Here is a 17,805-nt window from a genome sequence, read left to right as displayed (position 1 = left end):
CTGCCCTTCACCTTCAGGTGCTACTGCTTTATACCACCTGGCATTTGACACTGTAAATACACCTATCAGCAGGTACACAAAAACCACCCCACTGTACAGTTACTGAGAACTCCATTTCATGTTCAACTTCCACAAAATTACCCCTCTCTATCCACTGTGCTCATCATTGAAATCCACTGTGATGAATTTCCAAAAATACCTATTCTACAGAAAAAAAAAAAAAAAAAAGACAGCTAGAATCAAGACTGTGGGGACAGACTGGCTGTCTCTGCATGTCATTATACCATGAATTGTAATAGGCAAACATCTAGGAAACAGTGCCAAGCAGTACACTCTATTTAAAAATATTCTGAGCAATTTTTTTTAATAGAATTTTAAAATGTCCTTTGGAGTGTAAAATTGTCTTGGGCTTAATCTGAGATCATGTAGTTTTGCTTAATGAGAACTCGTTTTTAACCAAACCACCTTGAAGGTATGCAAAACAGAAGACAAAAAAAGCTTAAGTACAGCATTTTAGCTTAAGAAAAATTTCAGGTTATCAGTGATATATATATATTTAATACAGTACAGGTTGACCATACATTTTATCCATAAATACAAGTATGTTGAGGAATACAATTGTTAATACATTTGATGTTAAAATAAAACAGTTGTCTCTCTTTAGCATGCTGAACCCTGTTCTTCTAGGTGTGGTACAAGCCCACAGAGACAGCCTCTGGCCTGAAAAACTCAGTACAAAATTCCCAAACTAGCCTAAGCAGCATACGTGACTAGTCAGTTTTTCAGAAGAGCTGAATATGTGTTTTCAGATTTGAATCCAAGGGAAGCACCTACATGCAGCACCTTGGTATCAGCAACATTGGCTTTCTCCATCATCTAAAGCCCGATCTCACCCAGAGGCTCCTGGGTCCCACAAGACAAAGCTCTTCCTTTGAGGAAGGGACTGCATTTTGCAACTCTTCAGATTTACAGACATATACAAGTGATTTTTGAGAATAGCAAAGGAACAACGGACCAGAGAAATTCAAACTGGACCATCCTTTCAGTATATTGAACACTAGCTCAGAAAGCCTCCTATAGGAGTCTGAAGTTTTACTTTCAGAAAGTTATGAGGGCCCAGCATTTGTGTCTCAACAATAACCAGGCATTTACCACAGACACAGGTATTTATGGTGATTTATAGGCAATTAAAAACGTTGGCTTCCTGGTGAAGGGAATCCGCCAAAAGATCTTCTAGAAGGCAGTATCTGCAGAGTGCCATTTATACCAAAAGAAACCCATATGTGTTGCAGTTGGATCCAAGCAGCAGGTTCTAGCCTATTTTAGGCACAGCAAAGAACAGTGAACCAAGAATGAAATATGTCACTTACGTCCCACGGTCTGACACGAGAGAGGACAAAAAATAGTTTCATCCAGGTCCACTGCTCCCCGCTCCCCACCCCCAACACACTGAAGGTGAAAGGAAACAGTGAAGTGGGGGACAGAACACTACCACTCTTCTCTTCAGGACCACAATTTTTCACAAATTACTGTGACCTTGAGTATCCAAAGCTGTCAAGGGTCCAGGTCTGAGTATCAGTGAAAATGTGCCTCCCAGAAAGGAGTTAATCAGTATACAAACCCACTGAGAAAACAGAGCAGCATTTCTTTGCTGTCACTGGAATTTAACAACTCATACCCCACCTCAAATGGAAAGAGCCCCGCTGGTGGGTATCCACCATTGATGAGAGAGATGCTGCTGTCTACTCTACAGTTCAGATAAATCGTTTCCCTTCAAGCACCTAAGTCACATGTTTCAACCACTGCTCACATGTGGCAGCTTCACCATGTCACAGTCTCACTTTTGACACTATTAACCAGATCACTTGATATACCCGGGCCTCTTTGGGACTGACAACACACAGGCACACAAAGCAAGAAGGGGTAACCATTCTCCTTGAATAAGTTAGGACTACTCTTCTGATAGCAATCTGTGGCCTCCACCTCTCTGAGAAAAAAAAAAAAAAATGCAGCCCAGGCCACTGACTTTAATAAGAGAATGTTTCCAGTATGTGGCTAGAAATAGATATTCCTGAATTTGGCTGGAGAAGTGCCCCCACACCAGCACCCAGTCCACACCACAAAAAAAAAAAAAAAAAAAAAAAAAAGACTACTCTGTTTCATCCAAGACACTTACACAGATATAAGTAGTATGAGAGAGGAAGTTTTCATGAAAGCAACACAAAATTATTAATAAGAGCTCAATTTACAGTTAGAAGGCTCATATAAAATTGGTAACTGGAGATCTGAAGAACAGTTACTACTTTCCCTCTGTTCATCATTCAGCAGCTCGTAGAAAGCATAGAAGAAATGTAAATTGTTTGTGCATTTAAACACAAACTGTTTATATATACTACATATAATTTACACACAAGTGACGTATCTATAAAGGCAGATTTCACAATAGCAAATTCATCTTAGTAAGAGGAATCACATGCTTGAGATGTGATGCTGGGCATCTGTGTTACTTCCACATTCAGAAGATACAGTGAGATACAATAATTCAGTCTAAGATGATAAACACATGCAACACTGTAGTAAGTATCTACAAAAGAGAAAGCAAGACAGTGAAAGTAGGTAGCTGGCAGTGACAGTACCTGATTTACTAGCCTAAATGAAGATCTTATTAAAGGTTACCTAACAGTAGACAGAATCCCTCAGCAGAATATTCCCCCTCATTACACCCTGGAGTGAAAGAAAAAAAAATAATGCAGGGGTTCAACACACCTCCTCAGAGCTCCTCCACTGCTAAAAGCCATCTTTACTGCATCTCCATTACCAGTTCAAAACCTCCCTGCTAGGCCAGAACTGAGCTGCCTTGGCCCCTTTTCCACCCATGACCCACAAGCACAACCATTATTCAACAGCTGTACCCAGTTTCCAAGGTGCATACACCCAGAGATGAAACAGTGTTGGCACAAGGGAATTTCAAAGGATGTCAAATTACTTCAGAGTAAACGTTTTCAGGGCATGTTGTTGAGACATACTCTTTTTGATGCAGAAAGGGGAAAAAAAATAAATGACCAAAATAATGCCCTTTCTTGAGGAAAGGAGAAACACAAATGCTAAATCCACTGGGGAAATCACTGTCTTGATACAATCTACTTGAAACGTTCACTTCAATTCTCTATGTGCAATGACGAAAAATAACGTTTAATCAATCTCCTCACTATACTGAGATTCTCAGTCCTATACCACCTATCCCACCAATTTCTTAACAAATTGTATGTTACTACTTATAATCCAAACACATTGCTCCATACTGGTTACCTTTCTACTACAGTAGTTCATGCTTTTCTATTGTTTATTCTTAGCATTGGAGAAAATAAACTCCTACAAATTTGGTTTTAGCTCTGATTGGAGTTTTGGCTGTATGAACAAGTCATCATAGGCTTCCAAGCAAATTAATTAACTTAGCGTGCATGTCCGTACAGATGCTCTTACCCCTCAGAGAGACGCCAGGTTGCTTGTCACTCCCATCCTGCCCTCAGCCCAAAGTAAGCGCCTGCATACCTGTAGCTAACACCGCTGCATACAATAAGGATGGGTTGACTTTACAGCTATGCCAAACTGGGTCACAACGGGCAAGCCTGCTCTTCTGCAGCACGCTCTTGAAGCACTGGTGTTTTCTGATCCTGCAGTGCACAGCTTTGGGAAGCTAAACTAGCAGAAAATTTAATGCAACTGCTTTTTCTCCATTAAAAGAAAACCCTAAAAACCCCAGAAGTGGCTCACCAAAGAACAAGGGCCAGCTACCCAAGGGGTAGAAACCTTCATCCTTGGAGGGAAGGAATAGGACTGTGCCAGCCATAACGCAGGCTGTGCTGCGAGGTGGAATAACATCCTAGGTCTACTCACTAGCTTATCTAACAGTTATTTATGCATGTAATACCACAATGGAAAGAAAACCACCAAAGAGAGAACTTTGGAAAAGTTTTACAAATGCTAACCAGTCCAATACTGTCAGCTGAAACTTGCTAGAAGTTCAGAAAAAATTTCCTGGCTTTTAAGACTCCTTTGCCTATCACGTGCGTATTTGAACAGACAGCCAGATTGTCAGCGGCACCTCACCTACCCTCCTGACGGTGCTCGCAAGACACCAGCGGAGCACTGCAGTGAGTCTCCTCCATCGCACACACTGGATGATGGGGAGAGCTGGAACCTGGGGGCAGCCTGTGCTGGGCCCCACACAAGGGGGGCTGAAGGTCCTTGCTGCAGGTTGAACACAGGGACTCTTCTCTCAGTGAGTGACATTTTTTGCACATCTTTGAAAACAGGCTGCCGTTAATTTCCTTCTCTCTTCTGTAACATGTTTAAGCCCCAAAACCTTCAAAGCACCTTTCACACGGGGAATAACTATGCTTACCTACTTTACTGATCAGGACAGTGAGGCACAGTGAGGAGGAACAACACACCCAAGGTCACTCAGAAGTAAGACAACTGGGATTCCCAGTTCAGTATTTTATTTCCTAGGCAGGACACCTTTACAAGCATGTAGTTAGTTATCCAGCAGCCCATTTTAACAAGCTAATAGATATTTCTAGTCATTCCCCTTTTACCTTACAACAGCAGCAGATACTTCAAAAGAATGAAACTTAATACATAGATAACAAGAATCTCTGCATCCTATATAAAATTAACTGAGTTGGGGATGGGACAGAGAGGAGTGAAGATGTTACTAGGACTTCTCACACAGGCTTGTTTGGTCTGTTTAACAAATGGTTTTGGCATCGCCAACTAGTATTTGTATATGCTGAAGACGCATTTATAATGAGTTTTACATCAGACATGTCAAAACGGGTAGTAAAATGCAGAGCAAATCCTACAAACCAGCTGTAAGCACCGCATGGGAACTAGAGACACAGAATCATCACAACAATTTTGAGTTGCAGTCAATGTAATTTAGCATTGACTCCCAGCATCTGGCACCAGAGACTTCAGGGGAAAGTACCAGAAACCATGCAGTGGGTGTGTTACATGCACATGGGAAGGTTTCCCCTAGTCCCTATGCAAACCATAATGACCAGTTTACATCCTGACTCAGAAAAAAAAATTGTCCAATTAGTAAGTTAGCCTAGCTGATGTGACTGAATGATTTTATTAAATATATCTACAAAACTGCAATGATTTTACCCTGAATTATAATTCTGACAATGAAGTTCACCATTAATCTCTAAATGGAACACGCACTTCCTCACTGACGTTGACAGAAATTACACATACAACGTGTTCAAAGTATTAGGCTATGTATTTTACTGTGCATTTTAGAGTTATTAAAAAACCAGCCAAACAAACAAAATACCCCACTCAACAGCCATCAAACAGTCCTTTCTATTTAAATTAAGAACCAAACGATATTACCGCTGTGGTAATAAGTGAGGAGAGCTGAGGCCTAGAGAATATGTTTAACAGGAGTTGACGGCTGTATGACAACTGGCCTAACCTGAATCTCCTTGTTCGGTACCTTTAAAGTAAAATATCTACGGACATTAAGGGAAAAAAAAAAAAGAAGAGCACCAAATTAATTATTCTCCCAAAAGCTCATATTTAAAGGAAACAGAAAATCTCTTTTCAGAGCAACAAGTCTCCCGATGTTTATCAAAGCCAAGCAACTCCAGAGCCAGAGCTGATGCAGACACAGACATGCACACGCTGGAATTTGATGAGCACGTCTCATTCTGTCCCACTAAGCCCTTTTTTTTTTTTTCTTGGGGGCGGGGGGCACCCAAACCTTCAGGCAGAGAAAAGAACGTGCACCCCCTCACGACCGCTCCGGCTGCTCTGCAGCAATCAAGCCCCGCATCACCCCTAGCCACGAGGAGCAGAGGGGCTCCCACCCCACCCGTGACCGACCCGGCACCCCCCCAGGCTCCAACTCCCCCCCGTGCGGGGGCACCTTCCCCGGGGACAAACGGCGGACCCTCCTCCCCGAAGCTCGCAGGGGCCTGACCCCGGGAACGAAGGGCCGGGCCCGGGCGGCCGGGGGCAGGCGAGAGGAGCTGGCTCCTCCGCCTCGCCTCACGCCCGGAGCCCGGCCCCGCGCTCGCACAGCGGTCCCACTTGCTGACTGGAAATCTCATCTCGGTCCCTCCCGTATTCCCTCTCTGAGAAAGGAGAACGCTCCCCGGAGCACGGCAGCGCTACGAGCAGCCCGCGAGAGAAAAACCCGGCCCGCAGCGTGGGGACGGGCGGGCTCCCAGAGGAGCCCGCCGGGCAGGCGAGCGGGGAGGGAAGGGGAGCCGAGCCGCCGGCAGGGCGGAGGCCTCACCTGAGAGCAGAAGTAGGAACCCTGGATGCCCAGCTTGAGGCAGGTCGGGCACTGCAGCTTGGCCTCGCTACTGCAGCCGGCCGTCTCGCAGACGCGGGTCTCCACCGCCGCCATGCTGCCGGGCTGCCACAGGCGCGGCGCGGCGAGCGGCGGGGGAGGAGCCGCCGCCCGGAGGTGCCGCCGGCTGGGGCGGGCGGGGAGACGAGGGGAGGAGCGGCGCGGAGCGGCCCTAGGGCCGCTCCGCGCCGCTCCTCCCCTCGTCTCCCCGCCCTCCCTCCGCGCAGACGCGGGGCGAGGCGGGGGAGCGGCGGCGGGAGCCGCAGGTGCCCTTCAGGAGCGGTAACTTCCCGGATCTGGCCGAGAGGAGAGCTGGGGACGCGGGCGGCCTGCTGACAGGAAAACCCTGCCGGCGGGCGGCAGAGGTGAGAGGAGAAGCCAGACCTCCTAATTCCCCGTCTCCTGGCTTCATCCGTTTGGCACGCTGTTGATCAATTCATTGGTAAAAGGTGTTCAAGATATTGTTTTTCTTTCTTGTGGCTATTACTCAGCAAGATCCTAATATGCATGTATGGCGCGCAGGATGTTTCGTGTGGTTTCGCTTGAGATGTGCGCTGGAGTTAACTGCCTTCGTCTCCATCTGCCAGGAAGAAGGAAGTTCGTTGCCTTCAGCGCTCGTGTTTTCCATCAGGGAGGCTAATATCTCAAATTTGTCATCATACCCTCTTTATTATGGAGTGAGGTGTTGGTCTGTAGGGCTGTCTGTGTAGTTTATAATAATTCTTTTGCTCTGTTTTTAGCTCTCATTTGGGGGGCTGGGGGAAACCATCACAAATTCAATATTCAGTAAGGCAGTAACTAAAATCAGAAAAACAGGCTGCAGAGTCACAGTGGCATTATCAGAGGAAGGATGCTAATTTTCTTCCTGGAAAGAGAAAGATTAGATACCAATGATCTGTCATTAAAATAAGTGTGATTAATACATATGTTATATTTCTCCCATTTACATGGGTTGATCTCGAAAAAACTACTGCCTGTGCCTGTAAAGCTAACGGTGCTTACATTCTCTGAGTATTGATGTCAAAGCTATTGTCAATATGTACTAAAACATCGCTAACTTAATATCACTGCAACACACTTTTCGCTGGTTCGTAAGTCAAGAGGCAGTTGCTTTTAAAAAGAACACGGAGAGATGCCTATTGAGTAGGAGAATAGCTGCAAAAGACTTCAGAGCACATGTTTGCCAGATCCAGCCGTGAGTGCTGGGATCCCACTCCTTGTTTAAATCTCAGTTGTCTTCCCACTAGCTGGCAGGCACAGCCTATGATTTCAGTCAGAACTTTGCAGGATTGGATTCTCTCTTCCTGCTTCAATGTCATTGACTTCAATGAAACTACACCAATCCTTATTCTGATCTTAGTACACAAAATATTCTCCTCATTTTCTGGCATCCAGATAACTCCCTGGAAAGTGCGATTCAAAATCCGAACTGTAATCTCCATGTTTTCTGCAACTGTGTTCTATGCTCTGTGGTCTTCTGGCCCCATCTTTAATTAAAAAATATTTTTATATCTCCTAGGCTTAGAGGTTAAGTGAAAATTTCCACTTACTAACTCCAGAACAGAAAAGCATACATCTATTCTTTTGTCAGAATAAGTGTATTCATACAAACATACTCACTATCTTATGACAATGTAATTGGTAAAAAGTGGCTAAGTAGCCCAGCTGATTAGGGGACCAAGGCAACAGATAATAAAGTATCTGATCCTGGTTTGTTGTGTGATAAACACTTTCACTAGCATGGTCAAACAACAGAAGGAATTTGATGCCATGCTATTAGTGAAGTGTAACTGCAGGTGGACACCTGTCTTTCTGACAGTTCTCACCTTCATTTCGCTAGTATTGATCATACTCGTGTCCGCCTTTTGTTTGTAGAAAGAGAATACTGTGAGAGTGAATTAGGAAACATTTCAAGGATGCTTGTAAAATGCAAAGATTACAACTATTATTTTCTTCAACGAGTGAAAATAGCTATGTATTGATTCATGCAGCTCATGCTGTGACAGCATTTAGGTCCAAATTCTGAAGACAGGCAACGAATTGCCAACCAACATCATGAAATATCTTTAAAGGACACATTCACAGACTGTGATTTTACATATTCCAAATCCAAATCATTATTAAAGGCTTGGTTTACCCTTCTTAAAGCAAAATGTTACTGAACAGGCAGAATCACTCCTAAATGATCCATGTTGCTAGCAGGTATTGTACTGTGTACAGCCCATGAAAAATCAGTGCTCCTTTTCCAAGTATCCAACAAATCAAGCTATCAAGCAATGGCAGGACATGTACCTTCGAACACTTTAGTTGCCGCTTTGTGCCATTTAAAGAACCCTAAGGAGCTGTAGACATCATTTACCTGGTTAAGCAGGATTTACAAGTACTTGGTGTCCCTAGCATGGTATAAAAAACCTGAAGCATACTGGTTGATCTAGTCCAGTGTCTTCTGCTCAAATGTCATCATCTGCTTCTTGATGAGATTTCGGTATAATCATCATTAATAATTTAGGATACTTTACTAAATTTTATGAGTATTTAATTCACATTTACTTTGATGTCTGAGTATAATTTTACAATTTATTCCTATTTGGGTCTTTCAGTATACTTACTAGGACAATGTCAGTATATGTTTGTGCTCATTTTGTAGTGGTTGACAATGATGCAGGTTAGAAAAAAAGAGGACTCCCATTGTAACTAGTAGACAGGGTTCCTTCTGTTACTCAGTTTCTTTTATTTGCTGCATTTCTGAAGTGCAAAATAAAAGCATGCTGTTTCCCTTGCTTACCTGGAGAAGCCAGGGATGCATATATTAATTAAACAATTTAAAAATATATGTAATTTAAAGAACAGTGAGCCCCCTAATTGAGGAATTAACAAACTTGCTTACTTGCCCTCTTCACTGTGTGGAAAGAACACAGACTGCATTTGCGGATCAACCTAGAATAACAAACTCTGAAAGATTTGACCTAAGACTTTTTTTGTTGTTGTGATGGTTTTTACTTTTAAACAGCCCTATATTATCATCCCCATAGTAAGAATTATGTGGATTCTGTGGTATTTCAATGCTTTTGTTTTCCAATTTGGCCTTGAATTTCTGATTTGATAAGTGAACCCATTCACGCCTCCTGGAGGTCCATCCACTGCCATTTCCCATTATCTGGTGGCACACTCATTCTGACCAGGGAAGTTCACTGACCTTTGCTGTGACCTTCCCTGAGTGGAGCTCTTTTTTCTCTGTCTGGCTTTTCATGTCACTTTCTAGCTGCCTGTCCCCCTGTGTCACAGACAAACGCACGGAGAGGCGCATGAGTCAGAAATTTTATAGCCCATTCATGATCCTTGATTTATGTCAATGCTGTATTCCTGCTGTCCTCCCAACTTCTCCAAAGTGATGCAAGACTGGGAGTGCGTGAGGTTAGCAAACAAGGACAGAAGGAGAGGTCAGCAATGTCTCATGGGTCAGATAGCTGCTGCAAAAAAGCTAGAGCAGCTGGCAGCTAAGACAGCTGCTAGTTAGAAAGAAAATGGCCACTGAATTTGACATTACTTAATTAAGAGAGTGCCTTAGCTCATGTTCCCCCTCCTCACTTTGCTTCTGTACATTGCAGTAGTGGGGGTTGGGCAATCACACTTTCCCAGTGAAGCTCTTGGGTATAGTAGCTGTCTTCTGTTCGGGCTCACTGAAGACACAATTAAATGCCTCTTTGTTTAGCGATAACTGAAACAATGCAAAAATGCCACCCAGGAGCTAGACCACATGCAAATGTGCACTATTGTGGCTTGGCCAGATGGTACAGGCACTTACTGAGATTCTCGTCCCAAATGCAACAGTTACATAGATTGTGTGTGTCTGTATGTGCGTGTAAAAAAGAGAAACTGCAAAACCATCACAAACGCACACAAAGACAAACGTCTCAAAGATGGCCAAAAAAAGCATGTAGCGTGATCTTAAAAAATAAAAGTGAAAGAGAGCCCTTGTAGGAAACAGTACCCAGAAGAAAAGACAAACCTGTGGTCAAAGCAAAATAGTCTTACTATGGCCAGAGAAAAAAAAGACTTTATAAACATCCTTTGTAAATGAACAGAGTTACATTAAAGAAATACCTGTCTCCATTTTTCCTCTTTAAAGAAAAATGATGTGGGGTTTCAAAGTCTGTCTAATTCTGTAAGTCAAAAGAGGTTGCAATATATTGTAAGCCCCTGCATCACTCTTATTCCTTCCATTGGTGGAGATACGAACTAAACTACTGAACAGCCTACTTACAGCCACAGTTCAGGCTGGAGCAGGCTTATTCAAAGCTAATTCCAAGCGTGCTTTCTCTAGTTGTGGTGGAAAGGAAGATCCTGCACATTCTTTTGTTTTGTTTTGCTTGTTCAAGCCGCGCTGCCTCTTGCAGCATATGTGTTAATATAGTGGATCAAAATTTCTGCTATGATTTAAGAGCGGTTCTCTCTGAATTCAAGAACGCTCTTCCAGTATCCAAGAAACTTAGAATTTTCCAATATACGCATATGAAGCTGGTTGTTTATCATGGGACAAGAACAAAGGAAAACAAGCTGCATCTTTTTAAACAAAATGGTATTTTATAAAAAACATTCCTATTTAACCAATAAGTTGCAAGTTTTAAAGAAAGAAACTCCACCGCTTGTACTATTTGAAAAAATCCATGAATGGGTCTAGAGGTGATAAAAAATTTTTATTCTTTACTATGGAAACAAAATAAAAGTCATAGAGTGAAGTTCTGGCTCCATGAATTCAATGGGAATGTCACTGATATCAACAGGGATTTCACCTAGGTTTTGTCATCAAAGTCAAAGCCATAAAAAAATAAGACATAGTACTAGTACAATAATAACAGTGTTTTCTTTCCACTTTAGACATCCTGGACAATACTATGAGACATTAAAAATTCTTTTTATTTTCATTTTAGTTGCTTTTTGATTTCAAAATCAAACTAAGATGATCAGATTTTTAATTACATAAAACACAATTATTCTAAAAGTGTTATATTGCTGAAGTGAGTGATCTGCTGCATTTCCACTCAAATCAGTGAGATAGAGGTGTGCAGATCAATTAGAGCTTATACTTGCGCATCTCTGACTTTGATGCTGCACTTTGCAGAATGAAACAGATGTTCCTAACAACTACTTAAAGTCACACTGAAAACTGATAGAGCTCTAAAGTGTGCGAGGATTACTGAAGAAGAGATACTCAACATTTCTTTACTTCAGACCCTTCTTTTTTTCCACTATAACTTCAAAAGGTGTGATTTTGTGGATGTGTCTATGATACCTCTTTGCCTTCTATCTTGATTTTCCTTTTAGTTTGAAGATTATGTCACTTGCAAGGCAGCCACATCACTTCTGAGGATCTTGCTTATGAGTGTCAGTGACTCGAAGAAAAGATTACAGTAGCTCATAATCCTCTCATTGCTGTTATAAGTTCTTGGATACCTTCTGATGTCATCTTTAGAGGCTTTGTGCCTCTGTAACTCAACAAATCAAAGAAAAACATGTACGAAATCACAACACATGCTTACTTCCTATTTGCGTGGTAATAAGGTAGGCCATGTTCTGAACTCAGGTGTACTATATTCATCTATCTTATTACACATTTTTAGTAAGCATACCTGTCTCATAGGGGACTTTATGCTGTTATCCCTGTATTGCATAAGAAAAATGAAATAACCAAATGCTATATGACATTCAGTATCATTTGGTGGTTAACACTTACTCACAGTTCTGCTCAGCAAGATGACACTCAAAGCTATAAAATGTAGGTCTGTACACTTGGTTCACTGAGAATAAAACCACAAAGTTAAACGCAGAAGAAGCTGAAGATAAAATGATCAGGGAGGAAGAGGATTCTGGATAGATTATCTTTATTTATGTTAAGAGACTTAAAGGCAGGATTAAAACAGGCAGTCAAAGAACGTGCATGGTTGCCAAACAAGTAAAATGGAATATCAGATCCATCTGGCAGTGTATTAGGCAAATAAATAGGAAGGCTTATTAATTACTGTATTCACATTAAGCAGTCTGTAAAGAATTACTAGGAACCAAATTTTATAAAATAGATAAAATGAAGAGTATGTCACCAGACAAAAAATAATGCTTCTGCATGTATTGACCTACTTTCTGAATGTACAAATTTAATAGATTATGTTCTTATTTTGCCATCATAACATGGTTTAACATTATAGAGCATAAGGAGAAATATTTTCTTTCTTAATTTCTGTTTTATCACTGGGAAGATATGTCCCAGTTCTTTTATTGTGAAAACTTTTTCGGTATTTATTTTATAAAACCATTATAAAAGGTTAAGAAATTAAATATATTTTTGTTATGTTTTCCTTTAGAGACATCAGGTGGCAGATAAAACATTAACTTTATTGAACACTCTGCCTTTGTTAAATAAAAATCAAATTGTAACACTAAAATGAATTCTATGGCAGAAAAAATACAGCAGAAAATTTACTGTTCCAATACATTTTCATTATAACCAATGGCCATTCAGTGATCTACAAACAAATATAGTAGAAGGCAGCTTTATTCCATCTCCTAGTAGTAAAGAAACAACAAATATGATACCCTGCACCACCCTGTTGGAAACTATGGCCTCTCTTCAGGATTGTGTACTGACACTGCCAGTAATAGATGCTTTTTATTAAAACATTCACATATCCATCCCCTGTCTGGAGTCCTATAAAAATCCCGAAGTCCTGAAGTGAAGCCATTTGCCTGAGTACTATAAGCCTTTCCCGGTCCTTTTTCTGCTGGCACAGTGTATCTGTGGATGTGGATTTACTTGTACCTCTATAAACATTCTTCCAGTAACAGTCTTGCGGTACCACAGCCCCCATAGGAGTAGCTGAGCCAGGCAACATTTTAGTCAGTGTTGGCCAGATTTCAGAGCGACGGGAAGTTCACCTCCCCTTGAAACCATTTTGGTTTTGGAAAAGCTACGCTTTAAATCAAATCCAATTAACAAACTTATTAGAAATCAAATAATATTTGCATAGGTTAACATGTCAAGCCTAAAGAGGGGGATTTTAGAGGAGTACAAATAATTACTGACTTCTTCCATAATTAACCAACCCAATATTGGGTCTGGTTTACTAATAGTGAAATGCCAAGGAGGATCAAGTTGATCAGCAAGGGCAGGAAATACAGCAGGAACAGGACACTTTGTTGCATGGAACAGCTTGCTAGAAAGCGCACAAGAAGATAGACAGCTTTTGACTTCACCCTGAGTAGCATTTTCAGGATCTGGTTTGAAATCTCGTATTAGAAGAGCCATTCTGTGACAGCTGCCTTACCATACTTTGATGCAGTATCATTACAGGAGCAGCAGCAGCCAAAATATTCAGCAAATTTGTCCTCAGTTTCAAGAAGAGGAACTATGTAAAAATAAGAGAGTTTGTTAAAAAGTAACTTTAAAAGTGCAGCTAAATTAAATGCTTGGATGCAGCAAGGAAGCTATTTTAAGATGCACATTTTAGAAACTTAAGGACTATATGCACTTGGATTATTAAGGAAAGCTTGAGAATGGGCAAAAGGGAGACAGCACAGGTGAACAACAGGCTAAAGGAGGTTGTTAGAACCAAGAAGCTTTCTTTAAAAAAGATGAAGTAATACTGAAATTTAAAAAAATAGAAAAAACCCCACATATTCTTGCAGATTAAATGTAAGAAAACAGTTAGACTGGGTCCCACCCGAAGGAATCAAAGCTAATAATCTTTCTTCAATCCTTAGGAACAGGAAGCCTTCCAGAAGTCTGCTGGACTAATTGATAACCATGGTATTAACAGGAGTACTCAAAGGAAACAAGGCCATTGCAGAGAAGTTCATAAACTATTTGAGTCAGTGTTCATCAGCGGATATCCTGGAAATGGAAGGGATTTTGAAGAGAGAATGGATGAAACTGATAAAATGAACAGTAAGAAACCACTAGGACCAGATGGAAATTGCTAAGAGGTGCGTGTAACTACACTTTTAAAATTGCACCGATACCCGGTGTCTGCAGGATGACAAATGACATGTCATTTTTTAAAAAGAGCTCCATGGAAGACAGGGTGCCTGACGGGCTGAGACAGGAAGTCTGCTCTCTCTGCCTTGCAAGTCAGTAGAAACTATGGTGGGCAGTAGAACTGGTGGACACCCGGATAAATATGATCTGCTTGGAAGAGTCAACATGACTTTTGTAGTGGGAAATTCTGCCTTACGAATGTACTGAATTCCCTGAAGAGTCAACCTACATGTGGAGAAAAGTGGCTTATAAATTGTAGGTACTTCCAAGTACCTACTATAGTACCTACAGTATAGTACCTACAGTAGAGTACCATAGTTGTAGGTACTATAAGTTGTACTTACTTCCAAGGGGTAACTCATCTGCTTGGAGCAGATAAAGGAATACATACCTGTCAGAAGCATCTAGAATATTTTCCACTCACACATTTCTCTCCTAAACAGCTGTTTCTCTCACCTCTTCTCCACGCCCTCCTTAGATACCTTAAGACTTAGTGCTGAATAAAGTGTATCTCAATCCCTCTGTCACCTCCCTTAACTTCCTCTGTTTTCAGGAACGTAACTTCTTACATCTTTTCTGTCATGAGATGAGCAATACTGTCCTGACTCTGGAAAGTGATTTCAAGGAAGAGAGCTTTAAAGGGTAACTTTCTAGGGGGAATTAAAAGCATTTTAACCACCAGAATTACAAACTGTCTGTTCCTCATGCTGTGCCTCCATTTCTAGGTCACCCTGAAGAGGGGATACTGCATGAATGTGCAGGAATGAACCTAGTCTCAAAGCCTGAAAACACCCTGCTTGCTAACGAACTCCTTAGCAGGTAAAGCAGAATGGATGTGTGCAGATCCCCTACCAGGCTGTCTGTGTCAGGAACATTTCAGAAGGAAAATGAAATGCCTCTCTCCAGAGGCTCACAGGAATTCTGCACAGCTACAGCCTTTTCTCATGGAACCAACTTAGAGCTCAAATGTACTGTTATCCTTCTTGTACTGTTGTATTTCTACTGTTCATCTGATCAGGTGTCATTTTTGCTCATGAATAGCAGTCTCAAGTATCAGATCCACTATACTGCTTTAAAGATCTTATTTCTTAAAATAGCTCCATTTAATTTTTAGACCCTTTTTGTAAATTAGGAGTGCTGTGGCAATTCAGATACCCTTTACAGCCTTCCGATCTCCTGTGGAACCATGAAAAATTTCAGCTGTGGTAGGTCTCATTTTGTGCTTGATTTCTGCAGGGCTGCACCCTGCTATTTGCACACAGCAAAGCGATCATTTTCTTCCATAGTGGCTGGAATAAATTTCTCAGCACTTCTAATTCATTTAATCGAGAGCCAAGAGCTAGGGAAAATGTAGCTGCTGCAACCCCTGTAGTTTTTATTATAGTCAGAAATATAATTCTAACTGGTGGTGGAAAGAGACTGAGTCAGCTGAAGCAGTGCAGCAAAACATCAGCAGTGTCAAGGCCTCTTGGTTTTAAAATGACAGCCCTTCTATCTATGTCTTTTCATCTCTTTGAGAGGGCTCCACCTTTCAGCATTCTGCATTTTGAGATATTATCATCTCAGTAAATAGGAACAGACATGATCTCCTAGAAACATAGCTTTTTAGTAAACTAGCTTTAGAGTTGTTACTGACACACAAATGCTGAATTTAAGTCTGCCTCTCTACTTTCAGATACATCCTGACCAAGGGAAGAAGACACATCTGCATGGCAGTTCGTGCGCAGGCATGACAGCAGATAAAACCCAAAATGTTGCGTGGCCACCAAGTGGCAGACATTTGGCTAGAGGACAGTGTGCCCAGGTGAGCCTCGCAGTGCCTTAAACTGCCAGACAGGCTTAGGAATACAGTGTCCCCTGTGCTCAGGAGGGTGGGAGCTGACAGTGTCTGGAGCTGTCCTTAGGAGAAGCAGTGCCCATGCAGCCCTTGTACAGACATGTCCTTAGAGCCAAGTACAATTCTTGACGCTCTGAAGTATTGGGGAGAGTCTGTTTTGTGCCAGACAGAGAGACATGCCTAACAGTTGTGAGTTTCTGTGCCTCAGTTGCCAACAACCGAAGCACTAAGCTGGTAGTGTTGTACACCTGTGTGGGCCCAGCCTGTGCACCCTGGCTGTGTTGTATTTCTGTACTGGGAAGAGGTCTGGCTGGGTATTACCTTCTTCTGCTCCCCGTGGTACACGAAGGAAATGGGGGCATGTGAGCTAAGAGGGATCTGCAGCACGCTTTGAGCAGGTCCCCGCTGTAGAGGATTGGACCAGGTTCCAGGGCTTGGCAATTTGCTCATAACATTCAAAGCTTCAGCACACTTAATTGTCGAACCTGTCTAATCCTTCCTTGGCTGGAGAGCACCTCTCCCTTCCCTTCTCCCATGCGCCTCAAGCGAGCCCTACTGACAGGCCTGGGAAGTCGGACAGGGTGGCTGAGGGTAGCGTGGGTTTCCATGTTTGCATCCTTTCACAAGCAAAAGGAGGTCTTAGGCGGGCTGGGTCTACCTCTGCTGACAGATGCCTTCCCGCAGAGCTGGGATAGGGAAGGGAAGAGACGGGAGGTGCCTCTCACTTTTCTCTCATCCTATGAATTCACACAATCACGGAATCGTATAGGTTGGAAAAGACCTTTAAGATCATCGAGTCCAACCATAAACCTAACACTACCAAGACCACCACTACGCCATGTACTCCTATTTCCCGGTGCAGGGAAGGCATCCCACCTGCTGGCTTTGTTCACTGCTGTCCCATACCTCCCTGCAAGAAGTCCAGCCGTACCCAGACACCGGCAGCCTCACGCTTTGGACGCGCCGACGTTCCCGACACCAAACTGCAGCTGCCTCCTGGCCGTTAGTTTTGAGAAGCAGCGGGTTTCTCCGCTTGCTACCCTTTTGTCTCCTGGTGAGTCCAGATCACCGGCTGCCTCTCGGTCCAGTCCGAGTACCAGGTCAATTAAATGCGGAGTCGGCAAAATACCAAGGTGAATGAAACAAATAAAGCGCATGGTCTGAAACACTGGACTCGTCTGCGGTGAATGATGCATTTAAATGGGTGCTCGGGCGCCCGGCGGCTTTCCCTGCGGAACAGCAGGCAGCCGAAACCACCCCTCCCGGGCCGCCCCCTCCTGCACGGGCAAACGGAACGGGCCCCGTACCGGGTGTCCAGGGGAACAGGAGGGCTGTGAAGCGGTGCGTGAGGCGCCGGGCACCCTCCGTGTGCTCGCAGGTGTCCCGCTCGGCACCCCGGGAGGCCGGGGCCACCCCGCCGCTCCCCGCCGCGGCCGCCAGGGGTCCCCGCCCCCGGCGCTGCCCGCCTCTTCCTCCCCACATGACGGCTCCCGGCCTCCCCCGCGCTCGGCGACTACAGCTCCCGGCAGGCGCTGCGCCCCGCCCGGGGCCCGAAGGCCGGCCCCTCCCCTCCCC

At 43.1% G+C, this 17,805-nt stretch overlaps 1 protein-coding gene and 1 long non-coding RNA gene across 5 annotated transcripts in view; one reads left to right on the top strand and one right to left on the bottom strand.

Annotated features, from left to right (window-relative positions):
* METAP1 (methionyl aminopeptidase 1) overlaps nucleotides 1–6,494 on the bottom strand; it is a 28,966-nt gene extending 22,472 nt beyond the window's left edge. Inside the window, exon 1 of the mRNA XM_075500614.1 lies at nucleotides 6,308–6,494. Within this exon, the coding sequence (XP_075356729.1) occupies nucleotides 6,308–6,421 (114 nt within the window). The 5' untranslated portion in view covers nucleotides 6,422–6,494. The remainder of the gene's footprint in view (nucleotides 1–6,307) is intronic.
* A 75-nt stretch (nucleotides 6,495–6,569) lies between these two features.
* On the top strand, nucleotides 6,570–17,392 carry LOC142409287 (uncharacterized). Of its 4 annotated transcripts, none has more exons than XR_012775555.1 (5): nucleotides 6,570–6,729; nucleotides 14,120–14,341; nucleotides 15,119–15,212; nucleotides 16,069–16,197; nucleotides 17,093–17,392. It is a non-coding gene; the product is annotated as an uncharacterized LOC142409287 (long non-coding RNA). The 4 variants fall into 4 exon arrangements; XR_012775557.1 differs by having other exon boundaries at nucleotides 6,570–6,806; XR_012775558.1 differs by having other exon boundaries at nucleotides 6,570–6,813; nucleotides 14,176–14,341.
* The last annotated feature ends 413 nt before the right edge of the window (nucleotides 17,393–17,805 follow it).

This window comes from Mycteria americana, chromosome 4 (genome assembly GCF_035582795.1).
Source record: "Mycteria americana isolate JAX WOST 10 ecotype Jacksonville Zoo and Gardens chromosome 4, USCA_MyAme_1.0, whole genome shotgun sequence".
NCBI classification, from domain to species: domain Eukaryota; kingdom Metazoa; phylum Chordata; class Aves; order Ciconiiformes; family Ciconiidae; genus Mycteria; species Mycteria americana.
The sequence above is the reverse complement of the archived record's forward strand: the minus strand, read 5'-3'. Positions and strand labels throughout refer to the sequence as shown.